Source organism: Gopherus flavomarginatus, chromosome 8, assembly GCF_025201925.1.
Source record: "Gopherus flavomarginatus isolate rGopFla2 chromosome 8, rGopFla2.mat.asm, whole genome shotgun sequence".
Lineage (NCBI taxonomy): Eukaryota > Metazoa > Chordata > Testudines > Testudinidae > Gopherus > Gopherus flavomarginatus.
The window spans coordinates 21,599,239-21,624,158 of record NC_066624.1 but is presented as its reverse complement, the minus strand read 5'-3'; the positions used below and the strand labels follow the sequence as shown (position 1 = coordinate 21,624,158).

The 24,920-nt window shown below is 42.7% G+C and overlaps 1 protein-coding gene across 4 annotated transcripts in view; it reads right to left on the bottom strand.

The window, feature by feature from the left end:
* Nucleotides 1–5,705: 5,705 nt before the first annotated feature.
* The window catches only part of LOC127056595 (ligand of Numb protein X 2-like), a 74,762-nt gene continuing 55,547 nt past the window's right edge, over nucleotides 5,706–24,920 (bottom strand). For all 4 annotated transcript variants that reach the window (XM_050964646.1, XM_050964647.1, XM_050964648.1 and 1 more), the window contains 8 exons: nucleotides 24,213–24,442; nucleotides 22,175–22,371; nucleotides 20,140–20,508; nucleotides 15,803–15,985; nucleotides 13,277–13,451; nucleotides 12,848–13,070; nucleotides 8,808–8,966; nucleotides 5,706–7,373 (listed from right to left, as the gene is read on the bottom strand). In XM_050964646.1, the coding sequence (XP_050820603.1) occupies nucleotides 7,238–7,373; nucleotides 8,808–8,966; nucleotides 12,848–13,070; nucleotides 13,277–13,451; nucleotides 15,803–15,985; nucleotides 20,140–20,508; nucleotides 22,175–22,371; nucleotides 24,213–24,442 (1,672 nt within the window). In that variant the 3' untranslated portion in view covers nucleotides 5,706–7,237. The remainder of the gene's footprint in view (nucleotides 7,374–8,807; nucleotides 8,967–12,847; nucleotides 13,071–13,276; nucleotides 13,452–15,802; nucleotides 15,986–20,139; nucleotides 20,509–22,174; nucleotides 22,372–24,212; nucleotides 24,443–24,920) is intronic.

Genomic DNA, 24,920 nt, shown 5'->3' with positions numbered 1-24,920 from the left:
CTGAGGCTGTTGTCCCCGCCACTGCCTCATCTGGAGATGATGACAAAGATGCCACAGAGTCCAGGGGGTCCTGTGGCAGATTGTGTAGCGAGGAGTCCTGTTGCCCAGGATCTGCTACACTGGGGCCTGTGTTGGGGTAGATGCAGCCGCTTCCATACTCCCTGGAAGGGGACGACTTATGGTGGCTTCTGGTACCCGGGGTTCTGAATGGGCAGAGCGGGAGGCCCCGACAGAACCCCTTGGGCTTGGTGGTACGCCCACGGTGTCCAAAAGGACCATCGTGCAGGATCCTGATTAAGGTCTTGGCCTTCATGCCATTGACCCACATTACCCTCGCCCTGGCCTGAAGCTGGATAGGCCAAGCGCAAGGCACCCTCAAACTTCGATGACCATGAGGTGGAGCACGAGGGCCGAGACGGTGCAGAGTGCGTCTGCGTCGACTCTTCGGGGTGCAGGGCGGACCAGTACCGGGTTGTTGGAGAGCAGTGCCAGCGAGGCGTCGGGGACTGGTACTGGGATCGAGAGACGTCGATGACCGACCCAGTACTGGGATCCAGACCTTGATCGCAACGACGAATGTCTGCGGGAGCAGTGCCAGGATCGACTCTGGGAAGGCGATCGGTGCCGGAAGCACGACCGGCGCTGGGATCAGTAGTGGTGCCGCGTCTCAATGCCAGGAGATGGCGGCTGTATTAGGGTAGGCTTGCCCCTAGACTATATAACAGAAGTCAGAAGCAGTGCTGCAGTCTGCGCCGGTGCCAGCTCTGTGAGGGCAATGACATCTCTAACTGTTGTGAACGTCTCTCGTGTCGATGGAAGCTGGGGCTCAACCACGGTCCAGGTCAGGGAGCCAGTGTGCACCGGACTCAATGGCTCCTCCCTCAGCGCCAGACTCAATGATGCCGATATTGGCGCTTGTACCCTCAATCGCTGCAGTGCCGGACGCGACTCCGAGGTTAGCAAAGGAGCAGCTAGCGCCTGTTGCTGCAAGGCAGTCTCTTCTGTCCTGGAGACAGGGAACAGCGCTGAGCCACTTGCACTGGACACGGTGCTGGAGAGGTCTGGTGCTGCAGGCCTCTATCTGAGTCTGCCTGGGGTGCCATACCTGAAGCCACTGCCAGGGCACTGCAGACTGACGTGCTCGGTGCTAGAACTTGGCGTGCTGACAGGGGATCCGGGCTAAGATCTGCCTCCATAAGGAGCTGCTTGAGCCTAAAGTCCTGCTCCTTTTTGGTTCGAGTTCTGAATGCCTTACAGATCTTGCACTCTTGGCCTGGTGAGACTCCCCGAGACATTTCAGGCAAGAGTCGTTGGGGTCTCCCGTTGGCATAGGCTTTGAGCAGGTTGAACATGGCTTAAAACCCGGAGCCTTGGGCATGAGCCCGGGCAGCAGGCAGGGAGGAAGGAGTAGGACCCCTTCCACCCTGCTAAACTTAACTATGAGCCGAACTTTATAACACTATCTAAAACCAGGAAGCAAAGGCTAGGGAGAGTGGAGGACAGCTACGCCACGCTCCACAGTTCCAACAACCATCACGAGTGGTAAGAAGGAACTGAGGGGGTGCTGGGGCAGCAGGGGTATATATCCACCACCATTAAGACTCCACTCCAGGAGGCTCCACAGCCAACCCACCGGGTGTTGCTAGGGTAAAAATTATCCAATGGTCGTGCACACGGCACACACACACCTCACTGGAATCGATATGAGCAAGCACTTGAATATACACGTTGGTTTCAATTGCAACACAATACAAAATATAGAAAAACATTCAATTAGTCTTCTATTGTTTAACAGTGCGATTTTAATTTGAGTTAATCGCGTGAGTTAACTGCGATTAATCCACAGCCCTAATAAAATGCACTGAGGAAGTCATTTGGTAGGACTTCAAGACTTTGGATTAGCAACCAGTCTTCACTTTGCCTGTATAATATTGCAACAGTGGTGGTGATCAACCTTAGAGAGGGTGATCAGATGTCCTGATATTATAGTGACAGTGCTGATATTTGGAGCTTTTTCTTATATAGGTTTTTATTACCCCCATCCTGATTTTTCCTCCCCACTTTCAGCTAAAATGACAGGGAAGAGCAAACCAATGGAAGTCATTCACCTGCCAACCCTCCCCACCCCCCACAATAAATGCTTTACAATTCTGAACGGGGTGGTAGAAGTACTATTATTATTGGCACCAACAACGGTGTAGCTCAGTCATCACAGAAGGAAATATGCCAGTGCTAGTGCCTAGAGACTTAGGGAATGTCTACACTGCAGCTGTGAGAATGGCTCCCAGCGTGTGCTAGCTCTGCTCAAGCTAGTGCATAAACGAGCAGCATGGATGTTGTGGCATAGGTTAGCCACCTCAGTCAGATAGACTTTTAGCTGGGGGAATGAAAGGGGTTAGCTCAGTCACTGCCTGTGCCACAATATCCACACTGCTAGTTCTAGCATGTGCATCTGTTGAGCTGAGCTGGGCTGGCTGCACTTCCAGCTGCTGCATAGACATACCCATATGATTATTTTAACATGGTATAATGCCACTGACTTAATCCATAATTTTGCCCTGTGTCTCCTTCAAATTCCTCTCCCTCCTGACTGCATACAGGATGCTTAGGGACAGAGTGGGGGTATTAGAGCGATGGAAGCTAATACAGAGCATGTCCATACCTGGATAGGATTTCTCCTCCATACCTACTGCATTACTGTGCCCTGCACTCGTATTGATTGGCTTCAGGGGAAGAGGATGTGGAATCTCATAACACTTACTTACTGCCCTAAGTTCCACTCGCGCCCTAGATCACTGCATGTTTTTGTAGAGGTGTGGCCCAGTTAGTCACCTTACCATTAGATGGAGCTACTGAACCAGGGAGGCAGCTGGCCTATGGCTTGAAGAGAGAGACTCTTGGTCTTCTCTGCAATGATAACTTGGTGTCAGGAGAAAAAAAATTCTTGTTAGCTGATGAATGCATATTTTATATAAAATTTTTAACAGGAGAAAGTGCAGAATCCCATCTTCTGGCCAAAGTAGTTTAACCATTTCACCTCGTGTGAGCACCTTATTTGTTTGCCTGTTATACACAGTGGGTCTGTATCTGCCATTGTTGAGATCAGGAGGTTGAAAAACATTTTGCATAAAATTTTCATAACTCAAAATCTTGACCGCTTTTAATCCAAAATAATTCCAGTGTGTAAGTGGTGTAAAGTCAGAATCTGGCCTGGTGTATATACTAATGGATGTACAGGACTTGGTGCTAAACACTAGGACGAGATAAGAGAGAGGATGAGTTTAACAGTTGGAAACGGGCATTTTGCCAGAGCCCTCTTATCTGCTTACCAAAAGGAAATGTGAACTTGCCTCACTTGAAGAAAAGCTTTAGAGGTTAATGCAGGGAGCCAGGGATGATTTAGAAAGGCATCAAGTTCTGTTTCACAGCCGGTGGAACCTTTGGCAAGTCATTCCATACCTGTAAAATAGGGGTAGTAGTGAGGGTGGTGGTAAATGTGGTAAGTACTTGTATAGCTGTAGTCAAGGACACCATTGGTTAACAGATACTATTCTGATTTGGGAACATTTTATACGCTCTTCATATTCAGGCCAGTGGAGATGCAGGCCCAGGTCATCTTCAGCTACACCAGCTGTCTTCCTGGGAGATACAACATGACAAGCTTATATCATTCCGCTGGCAGTGACTAGGATGCTCCCTGTCTTGGTCTAGAACAGTAGGACTGTTGGAGAAATATCCAGTATTGATCAGGCATCCCATTTTCAAATCCTCAGGTAAGAACACTCACCATATTTTCTAGTCATTTTGGAATAACTTTAAGGCATCAAAGCAATTCAACATTTATTAAGATGATTCTACATGTTCTTGTGTGCAATACAAACAGTATGTACTAAGACTTCTTAGTGATGCTGAAGGCACCTAGAAATAAGACGAAATAATGGTAAAATCGCAATGCCTTTTGCAGCATCCCCTTCATTTAAAAACATATCCCACCACCATAACAGCATGGCTGTTAATAAGGGACAAATGTTACAATAGCAGCGCTGCTATTGTAAGTTAATAGTAACTAGGCTTTGAATGATTAGATTTATCAGTTAGTATTGGTATGCATCCACGTCACCATAACCACACAAACTGATGAACAAAATATTTCCATTGGTAATAAATTTACAGAGGCAAAGGAAGAAAAATGCTGCTAGATAAATCTGATTTAAGGATATTTGCTTTGTATCTTCACACCTGATTGACAGTTTGTGTTGTAATGGTTACAAAGCTAACTTTTTGAAATCAGCATCTACTGGTTAATAATTCTGATCCCTTCATAATTTCCCACAACTGAAACTTTAAATAAAAAATTTAGACCTATAATTTTGCACAACTCATTTTAAAATTCATTAAAATTTTAAACAGTTGTCAATTACAAAAAAAACAAACCATGGAATTCTGCCAAGCCTAACAATCTCTCAGATCTAACCAGAGGTCAGAGCTTTGTATGGTCCAAGGCTCTGCTTATGTATCTTTGTATGGAAAAGAAAGACAGACACACAGACACACACACACAACCCACTCCTGAAGTTCTACATTTCCTTCATTTCATATAGAGGCTGAGTTAATCATACTAGTTTTTTCACAAGCAGCTTGCTGACTTCTGAATTTTTACTCCTGCTGTTCAACATGTCAGGAGTAAGAGGCCTAGAAGTCCTGCTGGTCTAGAAAAACTGCAGTCTAAATCCACAGTAAATGTTTTATCAACTGAAGGAAGTGGATGCATAATGCACCACAAAAGCTTTCACAAGAATTAGATCCTGAACTATTTGCTCTTAATGAGCTTTGATAAGAGTCCTTACATATAACCTTTAGCTAAAAGCAAGTTAAGTCACTTGAGGTATGGCTACACTTGCAGCTGTACAGCGCTGGGATTTACAGCTGTCTTCGTACAGCTGTGTAGGGAAAGCGCTGCAGTGTGGCCACACTGACAGCTACCAGTGCTGCAGTGTGGCCATATTTGCAGTGCTGTTGGGAGTGGCTGAACAGGCATTCTGGGATACCTCTCAATACCTCTGGAGGCCAATTACAGCACTTTTGGTGGCCACACTGGCGGAGCAGTGCTGCAGTCGTTATACCCCAGGCAGAGCAGGAGTACAGCTAGTGCTGCAGCCAGGGAGATGCAGCGCTGTATGTGCCTTGCAAGTGTGGACGGTGAGTAAGTTGCAGCACTGTAAACCCATCACCAGCGCTGCAACTCTCCAATGTGGCCAAGCCCTTAGGGTGTAAACTGTTAATCTAGCAAGGACCAGAACTCTCATCTGCTGTAATGGCTAATTTACAAGTAGCCAGCTCTGTCCTGCAAGGCTCTGCTTAAGAAGATGGGAGCTCCTACTCCATTATGTTTTTAAAAAGAAATCACTCTAGCTAGTATTTGTACAGGGGGAGATGTAAGAAATGAGTTTCCTTTAATTTCTATTATGGTCCATGCTGGTCAGAATGAAAGCTGTAGAGAGAGCATATCTAAAATGGTTTTCTGTTTGAGAGTTTTCACTGTTAATCATTTCTACTAGGGATTAGCATTAAAAGTAATATATAATAAATGAAAATATTTGAGGAATAACTACTATATTCTGAATTTTCCAAAAAGCCCAGCTTATCAATGTCTGATAGCCAAAATAGCTTTATACCTCAGGCTTCTAAATTCTACTATATAGTTAGGCTTGGAAGAATCTGATCATCAGTAGCTATCTGTTTCACCATACACAAACACAAACTGACAACATTTCCAGCAGTAACTGTAATTTACAGATAAGCCATGAAAGAAAAATGCTGCTTGAGAACTCTAGCGTACATCTACACAAAACAACAAACCACAGCAGAGAGTTTCAGAGCCTGGTGCAGCTGACTTAGGCTCACAGAAGGCTAAAAATAACAGTGTAGATGTACCCCTGGGATCTGGAACCCAGCAAGTTGAGAAGAATATTTTCTTTGTATATTTTGACATGTGCTGTTGACAATTGGTGTTTAAATGGTTTATAAAGCTTTCGTTTTTTAAATCTGTGTCTGTCATTAAATTATAAGCCTTTTCCCCCAGTGTCCTGCAACTGAAAACTGAAAGATTTTTAAAAAAGCTTAAACATCTTATCTGTTGAAATTATAAAAAAAAAAAAAAATAATAAAATTCGGCTAAGCCTAAATATACTGCATGAAGACCACAAACCAAAATGGATACTGTCCTTTTGGAGGTAGTTCATTTCACAGTGGCTGAAGTGTGGCTGGAGGTGGTGGTATATAATTTGGTCATGTCATTCTACCCCATTCTTAGCTCTGCTGGGTGGGAGGGAAAAGTGGTGAACAGGAGAGGCAAAAATCATCACTTTCAGACTATCAAACTATGCATAAAAGCAATGGGGTTACTTCCTGGCGGCAGACTTTTCTGGGAATAAGTGAGCCCATTATGTTCAGACAGCGCATTTCTACATAATAAAAGATGGTTTTAGTAAAATCACAAGGCAAGGAGAGCAGAGTTAGAAATCTAACAATTCACTTAACTAGCACCAGGAGTAAGGATTTCTGCACAACCCAACACAATGCGTTAGCACTAACAGGAATTCTTAATCTACCTGACAACAAAAGGGTTGAAAAAATACTAGACTTCTATGGGCAAGAAATGTAAACACCATGCTTAATGAACCATTTTATCGGTCCATGTATTTCGTTTTATTAGCGGCTTTTAAAAACAGATAGAAAATGGCATGTCCAAGTACACCAGCCAACCAGTGACACTTGACCAGTGTGTGAAACATTGCTCTTATTTTAGGAGATTAAGTAAGTTTTAGTTACAATCATTGGTTTGGCACAGCTAAAATAGGATTTGGAGGAAAAAAGGAGACTGGCTCAAAATAGAGATGCACGATTCATATAGGACCACTGGAAAAATAACTGTCCCCACACTAATCCTGTACTGATTAGAACTCCATGATGAAGGTAGTGAAAGTGCTGCTCCAATCTGCTACGATGTTGGATCTAAAATTTAGATATATCAACAAGCTACATTTGCCTTCATCAAGTTCTGGAAATGTTTTCTTCAAATAGGAAATGAAAGCCTACTGGATAGTACACATTATATGACAAGAGTTCAGCATTTCCTTGGTATGCCTGCCACATGTTTTGCTATCCCATCAATCTAATGATCTTCTGGTCCTAAAGAGGCTCATAAATCAAGTGAACATAGATTTGGCTTTGATGTTTACACAAGACTTCCAGGCCAAGACACAACTGTAAGAGTGACTTTGTTCTTCTGTTCTTTCAGCATGGGAATTAGCTCAGAGTTGCTCATTCCTACAGCAGATACTCCATTTACTGCCACTATTTCATCTCCGCACCTAACAAGGCAAGAGGAAACTTGTGTCAGGACAAAACTCGAACCCCCCATTATCTGTATTACAGTTTCACCTAGGGACCCTGACTGATCAAGGTCCCATTGTGCTAAGCACCATACAAACCCAATAAGAGACAGTCCTTTGCCAAAGAGTTTACATTCTAAAATCGACATCACTCAGGGGTGTGGGGACAGAATGGTCCGCAAAGCTCACATTAGTGCCATTATTTGCTTTTTTTAATTGCTGGGGTTGGGAGGGGATTAGCCAAACAGAGATATAGGGAGGCAGAGGGGACAAGTGAAAGGAGAAGAGGAGGTATTTGAGAGAGGCAGAAATGAAATGACTGAGGGAAAGAAGAGAGCCAGTCAGCACAAGTGAAGACAATCCAGAGGAAAACTAAAAAGCAGATGGATGTGGATGATATAATTTGTGTCCCAAGGTCCCTGCTGCAGCTTCTTATTTAGTAATAGCTATGGGGAAGTGCTCACAGGCCTCATGGAAGATGCTGTCATGCTAATAGTTCGTGAGTCTGCTTTACATGCTGGGATTGGACACACCCAAAGTACCTCATAAAAAGGTCCTTGTTACAGTTTACAAAGTAGTCAGAGCTACAGACCCCAGCTAAAGCATCTTGGAAACAGACCAGGAAAATGAATGCTCTCCTAAGAGAGGGGATAGGATATCCAGGTAACAGCAGATCCTGTCAACAAGGCACTAATTTGAGATCAGAACATAGTTGCTAAATAACTGAAAAGTCCTTAATTGGATTAATGCCTGCACCATTCACTGAAACTCAACCCCTTGGGAACAGTGCCAGATTTCTGCTCTGACAGTATCCCTGGCAGATGGGCTGAAAGAGCAACACTGACAGCTGCACATGTTCCTAACTGGAGAGGAAGACACTGTAAAAGGAGTTTCACAGGGGAAGACAACCACAGAAGTTAAAGAGCCAGTGTATTTCTTAGTGTGTCAACCAGATCAGTTTAACATCCCAAGCAACAGGACTTCTACCACGCCCCTTGAGAAACTATTCACAATTTAATAAATCTCACTGTCAAGACTTTTTTCCTGATATTCATCTTAAATATCCCCTTAATTTCATCCAGTTAATCCTAGTTATAGCATAATCACCACTTGTAGTATCCTAACTGATCCCTCTCCCACTTGATAATTACACCCTTCACAAGGTAGAAAAAAAGTGTTAAATCACTCAATCATTTCTAAGCCTGACTCTTCCATCATAATTGTAGAAATAAAGACAGCTGGTTGTGTGGTTCATCCTAAGAGCTAGGATGAAAAGGAACTTGGATAAATCATTAAATTTCAGCCAGGCTAATTGTTAAAAGAAGCACAATAGCTCAATAAAATTATACACACTGCATCTAAGCTCAGTACTTCTGGAATAGACACACATAATGGAAGAAACACCATACATACTTTAGTCTTCTGTCATGGAAGGCAGGTGTTGCAGGCACTATGGTTTTAATGAAAAATGGTTGGTTTCCTTTGCCTTCTTCAAAGCCTCCAACAATGCTGAATCCCCAGCTTTCTGAGTTACTTTTACGAAGGACAATATCTTGACAGCAGTGAAGGTAGCTAGAAAGACAGGTACAGTCACAGAAGAGGCACACACAACTTGTTCTTAAGCATCTATTTTCCAGCTAGAATTAACTGCTTGACTAAAAGTCTTCGTTTTTCTTGGTGATGTGGGAACCTGCTGCAATAACCCTTGTTAGACTACCTGTATCCATTGGGGGACAAAGTCTTATCCCACCGCAAGTATTGTGATGAGAGTAGGAAGCCAGGTAGGGAAGATAACTCATGAACAACCCTGACCTATCTTACATCATCATTTTGTTAAAAAAAAACAAAACAAACAATAATAATAATAATTGAAAGCAGTACTTCTGCAGCCCTTATAATTAATCTGGAGTCAATTTTCTGGTTTCGCATGTATTATGGGAACTTGGTACAATGGCTGCAGTTAGCACCCAGATATCACAGTTGGAAAGCAAACATTACGTTGTTAGGTAAGACAACCTTTCTTCTACTAAATGATTCAAACAAACAATCAAATCAGTCAAGGTTTGTTTGTGAAGGGTTTTTCATGCAGGACCTATCATAAAAAGTACTGCACAATAAGATATTACAGTCCTGTGAGAGATTGTTCATAAAGAACATAATCCAAACATTTTGAGATATACCTGCTTCTTGATTTCTAAAATGTCTGATGTATTATATCACAAGACCAAGCCTGCTCGACAGACTTCTTCAAAAGATGACAAATACTAACAGTATTTGCTCCTGGAATTCACTGCTCAACAGAAAGGGAGAGCCTGGTAACCTATATTAGATATCCAAAAGGAGTGACTGAAGGGCACCAGAGCTGTGTGAGTAAACATAGCAGCCATAAATAGGCACTCAGCAATATTCAGAATGCATGTAATTAACTGTGGCACTCACTACCACAAGTTAACTGAGGCAAAGAATGAAGAAGGATTAGACATTTATATGGACAATAAAAATACCCCCAGTTATGTTAGAGGGGAAAACAATGAACATGGGATATCAAGCTGCCTGCTTCAGAACATAAGCCAGCCACTAACTGCCTGGTAGGTAAAACCAGTCCAGTGTTACTATGCAGGTGTCTTACATCCCCATCTGCAGCATCTGGTATTGGCTACTGTCAGACGTAAAATGCAAGACAGACCAGATGGCCATCCATCTGGTCATGTATGGTAATTCCTGTGTGTTTAATAGCTCATACACAGCTTTGAACAACAGAAAGAATCTGTTATTGTGAGGAGAAGACTGGCCAGTACACCTGGGTTTTTTTTCCTACTCTAACTTCCATTCAGGCAGCTCATCAGAGACGGGATGGAGCCCTCTCATGTGAAAGGCTGTCCTGGCAATGCAGTGCAGCAATGTCAGGACAGTGTGTAAACACAAAGACAGCATACTACTAAATGAGCCAGGCTGACAAACTACATTCAACACAAACAATAAGCCATAAGTGCAAGTGTAACAATAAAGAGTGGAACTTTTAAGCATTGTGGACAGAGGTGTTGAAAAGGATTGAATATACCAGTAAGGCTTTGAACATAACCTTTTCAGACTCTGCTCTTCCAACACCAAACTGCTATTTCAGACTAACATGTGGCTTTCCTCAACAAAACAGAATGCAAGAGAATAAGCACCACAGGAGCGATCTTCTGTATTAAGCATTTACCTGAAAAAATACTGAGCATGTGCTAGCAGTAAACTTCAGATTTTCATACTGGATTTCAAACACAGCTGTTGGAATGTTTCGAGAAAGCTATACTCAGTGGTGGCTCAAAAATTTCCCAGCAGAGGTTAAAAACACAACCCCCCCCCAACTGTGTAGTGCATAAAAGTCAGCATGCCAAAAAGTCTGAACACCTATGTTTAGCTGAAGAGGACAACGAGGAGCTCAGCACTGATCTGCAAGAGGTTTGTTTTTCCTCAGTGGTTTAGTGAAATTATAACATACAGAGCCAACTAGTCATTATTGGCCACCACTTTGGGCAACTGGGGAAATTAGTGAGGAACTGCAAGGAAGGACTTATTACCATTTATATTGTTTGGAACAAATGATGTAAACATTGGCAGACCGCAAAATTAAATAGCTCTGCTGTGTGCCTCTCAGACCATATCCTAAAACCTCCCCACATGAAAGCATGTCAGCAGCCTGTGGTGCTAATATTCTATAGTTGGGAGATTCCAGAATTCTGTTCAGAGCAATAGAAGGAGATTACTCTCCAGCCACTGCTTCAGTGCTCCCAGGGTGCTTCTGACATGACTGCTCTCCACCTCTGTGGGAAAAGCTGAAATTGCTGCATGGGGTCCCACGGGGGAGGTATACAGCCAACACTACTTTTTAAAATGAGAGCACATGTTTATTATCTTAAAGTTGGCAAATTTAATTATGAATTCAGCTCAGGTCCTCAGCCAGTTACTGTGAGTTAGGGAAGGTGATACCAAACAAATACATTTGAGGCAAGGTACTTGGTGGATGCTAGCTCCGAGGCCTATACTTAAAACAAAAGCAGATGACTGGAGCGCTAAGAGGCTGACCTAATGGAAATGGAATTTTGGAAAGAATTAAGAGTCTCTGGAGCTAGGAAGTCTTTTGATAGAACACTCTTCACTTTCCCTGGCACAAGTGATGAGATGTAAAAGGAGCTGTTGCCTTGCAGTCACAATACACCTGGCCCAAGAGTGACCCCTATGAGGAAACTCCATTGCACCAGATAATGGCATAGAGATTTGGGGGTTAAATCCCAGCTTCCTACAAAGAAGCTGAGTTAATCAGGTGCAGCTGAGACTAGTTAGTCTCAGAACTTCAAATAAATAAATAAATAAAATAAAATAAAATAAAGCTGGATTCCTTTCAAGAAAAAACAGGCCAAGACTCTCTTGACAAGAAGCCCAGACATAATGCTCTGGAGGAATAAGATCTGCCCTCTGGTTTTTGTTCTGGGAGTTTACAAACTGATAAATTGCATGAAGGGAAGGTAGCCACAGGCTTTGTGTTCCTTTGGTTGCACCAGAAAACCTGTAAATAAATCAGAACCCTTAGCAGAGAGCATTTTGTTTAACCTGAACCTCATGTAAACTCCCTGTCCAGCCACAAACCTTAACTCTGACATAATCTGCACCTCCCTGGGTTGAACTCAATCCAAATTGACTTTTAGCAGAGACCAGTAAAGAGGAACACCTGCTGCATCTCTCCAGAAATTAGAAGCTGAAAAGTTCTAAACTTTTAAATGCTCACCACATGGAACCCAGCAGCACAGTTCCCACTACCTTTAGCACCAGAAACATGGTAAGCTACCTTCTAATTCATTTTAGCAAGAAAATTCAGAATTTGGCATTATTTTCCTAAGATTAAAAATTACACAGCTGAGATGAAGTTTAAAAAAAAAAAAAAGACTGCTTGCCTTAAAAAAAACCATTAGACTAGCTGCTAAAAGGCAGTAGCAGTGCCTGATCATTGACTTCTGTTAAGTAGAATAGCTGAAGTGGCTTGGGTTCATCACATTTTACTGAGGATTGTTTGCAGTGCATGTGTCACAATTCAAACACAGGCTGTGTAACAAAACACCCTCTCTCACACCCCTACCCCTGCTCCCAAACATACACTCTTGTTTTTGTTCTCAATTTCTGTGACCTATTCAGTTTGTGAAAATGTTCAGTGACCTCTGTCAGATACCTAGGGACCGACCATATTGCAAACAGGAGGGGCTCAGAAATACTGAAATGCAGTGGGAGTTGCTTAATTTATTTGAACACAATTACAACTGATATAGTCTCTTTTGCTTTTGTTTAAAGGGCTTGTCGCCAAGTTTGACTTTGTTCAGAGTCAGCCAGTGATTCACTTTACTTAAATGCCAGATGAGGTAAAATACCTGACTCAGTGGTTAATACTGAGGAGAGAATTGACCAAACCAACTTACATAGGTAATCCGAGCCATGTAATCCAAAGGGGTGACCAACTGAATCCGTGTTCCCTGATATCAGAGGAAGGGTCTGTGGGTTCTGGCACCCTCTCTGGTACAAGGATTTCCAGGGCTTTCAGCACTACAGTGTGGGAAGCTGCATTGGATTTCAGTGCAGAGACAGCTTCATAGTAGTTTAGATGAGTCAAATCGATGCCATTTATATTCAAAAGCACATCTCCTGTGGATTAAATAAGTAGAATGATCATGGCCGCATGGACTTACTGATCTTTTGCAATATAGACCACCTCTGCCTCATCCAGGTCTTAGTGCTTCAAACTTCACTGGTGTTTAATATCAACTTTCCCTTAAAAACACTGAAACCCATTCACTGAATTAATTAGCCAAGTTATAAAAAGGGAAACTCGGTCTGGAAAGTCTCCCTACCTCTCTTGATCCTGCCATCCCTGAAGAGGCATCCAATGGGTTGCACGCTAGTTACATAAATAGGAAGTTTGTTTTTATTGTCCCTTCCACCTCCAATAGTTATTCCCAAAGATTCCTTTAACTCCTTTTTTATTGCGATGGTCTTTTCCTGGCTGAGGTATCCCTGAAGTAGATCCTACAAAGAGACAGCAATGGATTATATGGGTTAATCAACGCAGCAGAATTTAGAAAGGTCCATAACTAGAGTAAGACGCAGAGAACTCTAAAAATTCAGGGCTGGTGAAAGATGCCACATTAACAGCTCTGGAGTTTGTTTAGGCACAAATAGCAAAGGCAGCAGAAGCTATAGCACACAGTACTCACAAGGCGATTCAACCCTGACTCAGAAGGGTTGCTGCTAGGGATGTGAGGCTATATGCCTGTCTACATGTCCATTCGATCCTTTGTCTACATAGAGGCTCTTTGATGAGAGTTTCCCCACCAGGAAGTGAAAAGAAACTACCAAACATATCAGGTATTGCCAACTTTTTATCTTTTGAACTTTGGTTAAATTGGGATGGGTTTGAACCAGTGACACAGAGTAAAGAAGCATTTCCAAATCTATCTACAAAGGCTGAGCTATCCAACCTCATGCATGTTTTAGAACAGAGCTTGTTATTAAAATATATAATGTTTCCATTGGAATGATCACAGTCCTCATTTGTTTCAACAAGCCCAGTATACAGCAGAATTGCAGAGTTACGAACACCAGAGTTACGAACTGACCGATCAACTACATACCTCATTTGGAACTGGAAGTACACAATCAGGCAGCAGCAGAGAGAGACCAAAATATTTTTATATATATATAGTAGAGTACCGTGTTAAGTGTAAACTACTAAAAAAATAAAGGGAAAGTATAAAAAAGATTTGACGAGGTAAGGAAACTGTTTCTGTGCTTGTTTCATTTAAATTAAGATGGTTCAAAGCAGCACTTTTTCTGCATAGGAAAGTTTCAAAAGCTGTATTAAGTCAATGTTCAGTTGTAAACTTTTGAAACCACCACCATAATGTTTGGTTCAGAGTTACGAACAAGCTCCATTCCCAAGGTGCTCATAACTCTAAGGTTCTATTGCACCATAAGGCCAAGAAAGAAAGAAGGCAACCAGCAGATATTTTTGCAAACACAAGATAGAGAGTATGAAGAGGAGGAGAAACTTATTTCTGAAGATGTCCAGCATCACTGCATGGGATGAAAGGACAGTTTATAGTGACTCAAATAGCGTATCTACTTTAAATGAGAATCTAAAGGTGAAATTTCTCAAAACAGATCAGCATTATCCTAGCTCTGCTCTCCTTGAAGTCAGCTGCAAAAAACTCTTACTGACTTTGATGGGAGCAGAATTAGGCTGATGTTGAGTGCTTATGAAATCCCACCCCTAAGCTTAGTGAAATATTAGCACATCTTGTCCTATAGATCTTAAGAGGAAGAAAGGGTTAGAGTCATAGAATAGAGTCACAGAATATCAGGGTTGGAAGGGACCTCAGGAGGTGATCTAGTCCAACCCCCTGCTCAAAAACGATAGATTTTTACCCCAGTTCCCTACATGGCCCTATAAGGATTGGGCTCACAACCCTGGGTTTAGCAGGCCAATGCTCAAACCACTGAGCTATTCCTCCCCCTGCTCTCTCTTAGAAAGAGAGTGTGTGCATGCACGTGTGTTGCAGAAACAGGAGACAGTGGACTGCAGTTTATAAAGGAAAGAACGGGGCTGAAACTGCATACGATAGCAACCAACTCAGATGCAGTAACCTGGAAAACTAAACAGAAGTCTAGGCAGTTCATATTTCAGGCAGAATTTCTTCACACAAATTTTAGTTTAAATATGGAACAACCTGCCAGAGGCAGCAACATAAAAGCAAATCTGTTCAAGTTCACAGTTTTCTAGAGGAGGGAACCAGAGTGTAAAAGTAACTAGTTAAGTTGGAGAAGTTGCAAAAGCATCTTTCTTTAGCTTCATTAGTACAGCTCTCACCTTCAGGCCACACCTCCATACCGTGACATGGAGTCACAGGCAGCGTTAGCATTGCAATTTAATACAAGGGGAAAGCTGTGCTTGATGTGCTTGTTGTCCTACAGATAGGGAATTAAACCCAATGGTTGTTTTACTGGTTTCTGGTGGCTGTCAAATGCCCAGTGACCCTTTCTAAAGGAGCAGAGATGAAATGCTGGCCAAAACAGCAGAGTTATTCTCCCCTTAAGACAGGCTTTAACCTCAAAGGCTACACAAATGATGCTGCATTGCTCTGTAGATAACAGATGCTTGGTCTGACTGTACAGTTCACTGTTCTGCCAGCTCTCAACTCCTATTGCTTTGCAACATTTGGTAAAGAAAAGGTGCTATATGGGACCAAACCCTACTCTTTATAACCCTGCAATATTCTTTGTTTATATTTTCATAGCACTCAGTGGTAAAGTAATAGATTTGAGAAACAATGAACAACTGGCCCAGCAGAAAATAGCACTGCTATTACTACAAGACTTGCTTTTTGGTAGTTTGATTTTCGTCTGTAATGATTCTGGTCAGGTCTCCTCCGATGGTGCACTGGACTCCCTCCATTGCTGCTGCTGCTGCTGCTACTGTTTGGTGTGCCACCATCTTCAACAGCTTCTGGCATCGGTACATCAGACTGCCTTAGGACCACAAAGTTCACTCTTTCCTCACTGGTCTGCCAGAAAAAAACAAAAGGAGAAGCTTAATAATAATAATCCAGTAATTTAAATGAGTGAAGTTTCACCATGGCTCATGTAGAGACTTAACCTTGTGACTGCTGATGATATCTCTGAAAGTTACATGGCTCAGACTTTGCGTAGCATTCTGAAAAATGTCATAGGCATGCACACACCTCTAGAGATCAGACAGATCTATGAAAGGAGCTGATAAGGAGTGTCACATGTAAGATACAGGAGGTAATTTTTCTATGCTACTCAGTACTGGTGAGGCCTCAGCTGAAGTGCTATGTCCCGTTTTGGACACCACACTTGAAGAAAGAGGTGAAGAAATTGGAGAGAGTTCAGAGGAGAGCAACAAAGTGATAAGAGGTTTACAAAACATGGTTTAGAGCCGTGGTTCTCAACCAGGGGTATGTGTAACCCGGGAATACTCAGATGTCTTCTAGGGAGTATATCAACTCATCTAGATATCTGCCTTGTTTTACAACAGGCTACATAAGCACTAGCAAAGTCAATACAAACTAAAATTACATATACAGAGCAGTATAAACAAATCATTGTCTATACTGCTCTGTATACTATACACTGAAATGTAAGTACAATATTTATATTCCTATTGATTTTGTTTTATAATATAATGGTAAAAATGAGAAAGTAAGCAATTTTTCAGTAGTGTGCTGTGACACTTATGTCTGATTTTGTAAGGTTTTAAGTGAGGTGAAACTTGCAGGTGCACAAGACAAATCAGACTCTTGAAAGGGGTACAGTAGTCTGGAAAGGTTGAGAGTCATTGGTCTAGAGAAGACTGGGCCAGGAGTGAGAGGGGGAGGGACATATGTCTCCAAATATGTAAAAGGCTGTTGAAGAGGAGTGTGATCAATTGTTCTCCGTGTCTACTAAGAGTAGGACAAGAATTAATCATCTTAGGGTACGTCTACACTATGGGATAATTCCAATTTTACATAAACCGGTTTTATAAAACAGATTGTATAAAGTGGAGTGCAAGCGGCCACACTAGGCACATTAATTCGGCGGTGTGCGTCCATGGTTCGATTCTAGTGTCGATTTCCGGAGCGTTGCACTGTGTGTAGCTATCCCATAGTTCCCGCAGTCTCCCCCACCCCTAGAATTCTGGGTTGAGAGCCCAGTGGCTGATGGGGCAAAAATCATTGTCACGGGTGGTTCTGGGTAAATGTCGTAAGTCATTCCTTCCTCCGGGAAAGCAACGGCAGACAATCATTTCGCGCCCTTTTTCCCTGGATTGGCCTGGCAGACGCCATAGCACGGCAACCATGGAGCCTGTTCAGCTTTTTTTTTTCCTTTTTTCTTTTTACAGTCACCGTATGTGTACTGGATGCCGCGGACAGAGGCGATACTCCAGCACTACACGGCAGCATTCATTTGCTTTTGCATGATAGCGGAGACGGTTACCAGTCGTTCTGTACCGTCTGCTGCCATTGTAAATTGGCAATGAGATGACGGTTATCTGTCCTTCTGTGCTGTCTGCTGCTATCATGGGTGCCCCTGGCTGAGATCAGCCGGGGGCGCAAAAGCAAAACTGGGAATGACTCCCTGAGTCAATCCCTCCTTTACGGTTTCTAAAAATAGAGTCAGTCCTGCCTAGAATATGGGGCAAGTGTACTAGAGAAGCAGTGTATCAGAGAGCACAGCTGTTCCATGTCAGATCCCACAGAAATGATGAACTACATGCCATTCACGGGGGGGTGCCCCTGCAACAACCCCACCCCTTGCTTCCCTCCTCCCCCAACCTTCCTGGGCTACCGTGGCAGTGTCCCCCACATTTGTGTCATGAAGTTATAAAGAATGCAGGAATAACAAACAGTGACTTGTTAGTGAGATAAAATGAGGGGGAGGCAGCCTCCCGGTGCTATGACAGTCCAGGCAGGACATTAAGCGGTGCGGAGGAGAGGAGCCCAGCATGCCGCTGCTATGATAGTCCAGGCAGTACAGAATCTTTTCTTTACACAGGAAAGGGAGGGGGCTGATGGAGCTCAGCCCCCAGTTGCTATGATGAGGATGGTTACCAGCCGTTCTGTCCCATCTACTGGGAATGACCAGGAATCATTCCTATTTTTACCCAGGCGCCCCTGAGGCCAGCCAGGGGTATTCAGCAGTTATCAAACATGTACCGTCTGCCACCAGGGAGAGAAGAGGAGCGGATACTGCTCTTTACTGCCGCAGCATCGCATCTACCAGCAGCATTCAGTAGACATAGGGTGACATTAAAAAAAAGTCAAGAAACGATTTTTTTCCCCTTTTTCTTTCATGTGGTGGCGGGGAGGGGGTATACTGACGAGCTATTCCCTAAACCACGCCAGACAATGTTTGAACCTACAGGCATTGGGAGCTCAGCCAAGAATGCAAATACTTTTCGGAGACTGCTGGGGACTGTGGGATAGCTGGAGTCCTCAGTACCCCCGCCCTCCCTCCATGAGCGTCCATTTGAGTCTCTGGCTTCCTGTTACGCTTGTCACGCAGCACTGTGTAGCCTGTAGATTGTTTTTTCCAAACGCTTTGGCATTTCGTCTTCTGTAATGGAGCTCTGACAGAACAGATTTGTTTCCCCATACAGCGATCAGATCCAGTATCTCCCGTACAGTCCATGCTGGAGCTCTTTTTGGATTTGGGACTGCATTGCCACCCGTGCTGATCAGAGCTCCACGCTGGGCAAAGAGGAAATGAAAATCAAAATTTCGCGGGGCTTTTCCTGTTTACCTGGCCACTGCATCCGAGTTGAGAGTGCTGTCCAGAGCGGTCACAGTGGTGCACTGTGGGATACCGCCCGGAGGCCAATACCGTCAATTTGCAGCCACACTAACCCTAATCCGATATGGTAATACCGATTTTAGCGCTACTCCTCTCGTCGGGGAGGAGTACAGAAACCGGTTTAAAGAGCCCTTTATATCAATATAAAGGGCCTCGTAGTGTGGACGGGTACAGCGTTAAATCGGTTTAACGCTGCTAAATTCAGTTTAAACGCGTAGTGTAGACCAGGCCATAGTTTGCAGCAAGGGAGATCTAGGGTAGATATAATGGTTAGGAAAATATTTAAGCTCTGGAACAGGTCACCTAGAGAGGCGGAGATCCAACATATTAGATTCTATTCTATACACGCCATCCTCGTGATCCAGCGCTTAGACATTTACCAACTTGAACAGTATGTTTTTGGGCTTTGCAATCAGTCCTCAATTCTAGAAAGTTGTTTATCGGGAACATTTGTTGACTTACTTCTAATATTAAACATCACTGCTTAGGTTCAAATATTTTCTATGTAAGAACACAGCCTCTCCCATAATTATCAAAACTCTTCCCTTTTTCTCTCTCCCTTGGCAATTTGGTCAATTGATGGTGGATTTGTTCTCTTCTTATCTTTGGATCTTTTCCAAGGTTTAAACTGTAAGGTGAAATGCCCTTGTGTTTGTCATGATCTTTGGGCAAAATAAGAAACCCAGCTACTAGAAGCTGGTGGGCACTGCCCCATAAGACACAGCATTTGAAACTGATCTAAACAAAGGCCACTGCAGTTTTAGTAATCTTTACACAAATACTTTACACCAAATGTTCAGCCCATTAAAATGAGACAGATTTCTATCATGATGAGAATGACCATCTCTCAGCAAGGGCCTCAAACTGACTCTTCCAAATGCAGTTTAACTGTGAATTTTACCACTAGCATCCTCATCTAAATAAAAAATGCTTTGTTCTGTAGTGCCAGGCCATGCAGTCTCTATTCAGACCTCCCTAGTTTAGCTCTCGGGAAGCCTCACATGCTTTGCTTCACATACTCTGTCCCGGTATCTGTCACAGATGTATGCCTTGTGTCTGGAGATTTCTCTTGTAAAAAGGCTACACCTAAAGATGATCAGTTTGCCTTTGCTGCACTAAACCACCGTAGACAGCTGACTCACTGTGGTACTGTCAGCGATGATTCATGGCATATTCCCACCTGTGTATTCATGATTGCTAGGAAACAGTAATCCCCACTTCTGTAGGGAAGCTGCTCTCCCAAAAATGGTTACTTAAAGGTATCCACATTGCTCAGGCATGTTTTGTTAGCCCTTGGGTCAGAAATGGAGCACTGCGCTAGTGGTGCAGACAGTCACAGAGTTATCAGACAGACGTAAATTACCTGTATTATCTGTGCAGCTGTCTCAGGTGTTCCCTGCCTCAGGTCCTGGCCATTTATAGAGAGAACTTTGTCATTCCGACTCAGCTTTCCATTTTTGGCTGCCAAACCTCCATCAAGCAGGTCCAGAATAAAAATCCCTGCCTCATCTGTCTTCCTAATCAGTTTGATTCCCAGGGGTTCAGATGGGTCTCTCTTAATCAGTGTAACGTGAATCACTTCCCGGTTAACAGCAGGGCTAGAATCCTGTTTGAGAGTCCTGTTGGAAAACCCTTTTTCCTGCAGGACCATAAGGTGAAGAACAGGACCTGGATGGCGCAGCAAGGAGATAGCTTGGCAATGAGTCACGCTGCTGACGTTGATACCATTTACCTAGAAAGAGGAAGGAAAATGCACCATTTAGATCCTGGAGAGCCTATGGGTCTTCCACTGTACCTAATATCACAAAGTTAGCAAAAAACACATGTGGATCTTCCATGCATGAGGAGCCCTCTCTGAGACCATTCCACAGCTCTGAAGCCTTGAAACTCTCCCGTATACTTAATGTATGCTTCTCGTTCCAGTGGCGTACCGGAGTTGACAGAAGAGCGATAAGCGATCGATTTAGCAGGTCTTCACTAAGTGATAAGTGGAGACAAGCCCTAGGATCTTCAGTCTAAATCTTTCTTTTTTCAAGGTAATTTTGGTAACTATTATTCCTCCCCCAGGCGGTAGTCATGTAGGATTCCATCCTGTCTCATTTTAGTGTGCATATGGGACTACTGGAAAGGTTAGCAAGGAGACACGGGCAACAGCATCTTCAGTATTCTCATGACACCCAGCCAGTGTTCCTGAATGTCTTACTTCTGGCTGAGACTGAGAGGTGGATGAGGCTCAATCAGATAAGATGGATGTGATATTGATTGGCTTGGAGACGCAAACTGAAGATATGACCAAGACTGTATCTGCCACTCTGAATGCATTGGTCTGCCAATCCTTACTAGAGTGTATAATCAAAGGAGATGGCTGGATTTCCAGTTGTTGGATTTGTCTGGCCAGGAGGATGTAATACAACAGTAATGAGGTCCAGATCTTAAAGAAAGTATGTGCCTTTGTCACCTCGAGATTAGACTACTAACAATGCACTCTCCGTGAAGCATTAATTCAATTTGGAAACAAAGGTTGCAGTACAGAATGTGGCAGATCAGTTGCTTGGCAGGGTATACTGCTATGAGCATATGGCACTAGTGTTCTGTGCTCTGCACTAGCTGCCAGTTAGTTTTCAGGGTGAATTAAAATGCTGGTTTTGACATGGAAAGCTTTCAGTGATTTAGGACCTGCCTGTTTGAAAAAGAGCCTCTCTCTGTGCAATAGTGCTGTTAGAGAGATTAAGTGAGGTAATATCTTTTATGGGACCATGGCTACAATTATACTCCATACAAATCTCATAAAAAGCTGTCAGATACATAAAGTAAATAAAACAGACTGAAAAGTTCAAAGAAAAAATTAATCTAAAGGAGATCTGTAACAACAGGTGATAAGAGTTTCACACAGAAGAGGTGTTTGTCAAATTGAGATTAAATTAAAAAAAAATCCTCTTTATTACACCTGCTTCCACCACTCAAAACAATTCTATTTTCTCTCCTGCACTTGTACCCTTTAAGTGCTGGATCAGGTAAAAATAAGAACCAATCCAAACCTTCTGAGGTTAAAGTGTTCTGATTCTTTTTTAATATTTTATTTCTTATTTACTTCTTACCTCTCCCCAGCTGGGCTCAGAACTAACCAAACACTATAAAAGAGGCTGCTGTCAAGGCATTTCTGGCCTGATAAAGCAGGAAGGGTCAGAAATTACATGAGACAGCCTGTTTTTTTAAGGCTCACAGCCCAGTTTCATAGAACCAAGATATTTGGACAAGTGTCCAAAATTTGGAATGCTTATCCAAATCTCTTGAAGTTTGCCCAGCATGACTTATACTTTTGCTATCCACTATCATAAAAAGCCTTCTTAGCCAAAGAAGGGTGGTAACTTAACTTCACTACTAACAGAACAACGTACCTCAAGGATATGGTCTCCAGGTGCTATTTTTCCATCTGCAGCAACAACAGAATCCCGAAGGACTTCCTGAACAACAATGTTCCCTAAAGGGGTGTCTTTGCCCCCAACTATCCGCATTCCCAGTTCTTCTTCTGGATCATCTCGATGAATTTCAATCATACTTGTTTCAGCCACAAGACTAGCTTTCTGAGGCAGGTCTGATTGTGAGAATCAAAGAAGAGAAAGCAACACATGAGTACAGATAATATCCTCTAGTCCTTTCTCGATTCTAGTTTCACACAGAGATCAGGTATATAGTACTGGTAGTGCTTGTATTGTTTGGCACTTATGTGCTCAAAATTGGTATTGTGGGTGGGGGGAGGGGTATGTAGGAGGGAAGAGAATAGATCACAGACTAAAAGCAGAAAAGTTAATTCTCCCCATATGTTCCCAATGAGTGCTCACTCAGTGCAAAGCTGATTGTCAGCTGGTGTAGCAGGAATGGAAACAAAGCATTTTTGAGGTCTTTTGTAAATAGATGCTTAATTTGCCATTTCGAGATTTTTCTTCTTCTGTATCTACTGCCAGGTTATTTAAAGTCAAACTACTTAGAATTTGGGGCTTCTTGGTTTCCAGACTGATGCTCAGACCGTTAGAGAAAGGGACTTAATTTAGTGCTCTGATCAAACAACTGAAAGCCTAGAACTCTTGTGTTCTAATCACGGGTCTGACATTGCTTTGATGTATCGTCTTGGGCAAGTCATTTAACCTCTCTCCTTCAATTTCCCTTCCCTTTTGTAAAATGGGAGTAACATTTACCTACTTCAGAGGGCTGAGAATAATTAATAAATACTTCCAAGCCATTCTGAAGATGAAAATTGTTAGCGCTCTCTGCACTTTTGGCAAAGTATGTTAAATCTATCATCACTGCAGCATTTGTGCACGCCAGGCATGCGTAACACGCCAGGTGTTGTAATGAAGGCAATCACAATGTCAGCTAAGTACAGCTGTAGTTCTCGATCACACAGTGGCTTTAACAGAGAGATTGACATATACTTGGGGAAACTCCAACACAGAACCAAGCTAATCTACATGGTAATTATTAGACAGGTTCATTAGCAGACAGACTTGTCTCCCCCAGCACCATCTAAGCACGCACAGGAATTAAGAAAATCATTTTGAAACATGCTATCAAGAGTTTTATGCTACTTATTGTCATTCTAAAGATTAATGAAGTGGTGGTATCTTTGAATGGAGATATAGCTATTTTCATTTGTAGTGTGATGGGATTTGTTTTCTTACTGATGATTAATTTCAAATCCAAGCACTAGCAAAGGCCATAAAAATGCTTCTGTTTAGTATCAGTAGGGAGGAACTAAAATAAACAACCTGAACAAATAATTGCCTCAAAGGAGTAAATATAAAATAAAGAGACTGGCACAAATTCCTGGTACTGATTGCTTGGCATCTTCACAATATGTTTGGTGCCCTGTTCTCATGGGGCTGGTGCATGCACTTTGTTTTCACACAGCTGCAAAAGAACATTGTTACTGAAAAGCTTCTGATTTTTTTTCTTAAATTGGTGCTTGGTGTATTGCTCTTGTTAACCTAGGGTTTGTGAAAGAATCTTGCTGTACTCTGTGCATGTGGCCATCCTGAGAGGGGATAAGGGAGCTGCTACTCTTAGTAGGATTGCCAATTTTGGTTGGATGTATTCCTGGAGGTTTCATCACATGACATAATTCTGGAGACTCCAGGAAAATCCTGGAGGCTTAGCTCTTAGTTAAAGAACTTTTTGTGTGTCAGTGGCAGAGGTTTGTGTTTTTTGGAACTGAAAGGCCAAGAGTAAAAAGCAAAAGGAGAAGCTTGAAACTATTGAAGGTTTCCAAGTGTTTGTTCATACAGATATAAGCAGAATCTGTGACAAGCTCTTTTAAACAGTATCCTTAACATTATTTATTTGGTTTTTTTTGGTAAAAGGAGATTTGAAACTTAATTGCATTTTGTGCTATTCAAAGTGGTGTGAGACACTGCTGGTAACTGCAGAGAGAGACATTACCGCCTTCTTCACCCTCCTCAAAGGCTGGATTAATGAGTCCAGGCTCCACAGTCCCCAGAGATACCACAGCTGCTACAGAGCTTTCTGCCACCAGCGATGATGCTCTGTCTGATAGCTCTGCCTCTCTGGCAGCATTCGTTTCCTCCCTGGTAATGGGATCTTCCCTGCCTCTGAAATGTGGATTTTTTCTCCTTTCTATATCGGATTTGTATTTCTTGAAGCCAGGACACCTAGAAAGGGTTTGGAAGTCAGTCATCCACACAAGTAGCAACAATCTCATCTTACATAGTAAACTCAGCACATAGAAGCGCGGGGTAACTAAGGTGCTTCAGGAAGCATGATTAACTCTTGTCAGTCACACATTTTCTTTCCAGCAGCTGGTGCTAGCAGAGATTCATTCACATCTCAGCCTCAAATTGAGGCTGGAAGAAGGGAGAGAGAAACTCCTTTGTGAACCTTTTTGTTTTGTTTTAAGAGACCGATTAGGTTAATTAATCTGAGAAAGGGACAGTAGGAAGGGGTACTCCTTGTTAAAATATTTACCATTCAAGCCCTGCTACTCCCAATGAAGGAGAGAATACGTTTTGTGAGGCGTGAGCAAATACTTATTCCCTCTGCTCTTTCAGAACCGAAGTAAGAGTGTGAACCACACATTTGAATCACAGAAGTTTTATAACCTTGAATATGCCATGCTTCTACCAAACCAGC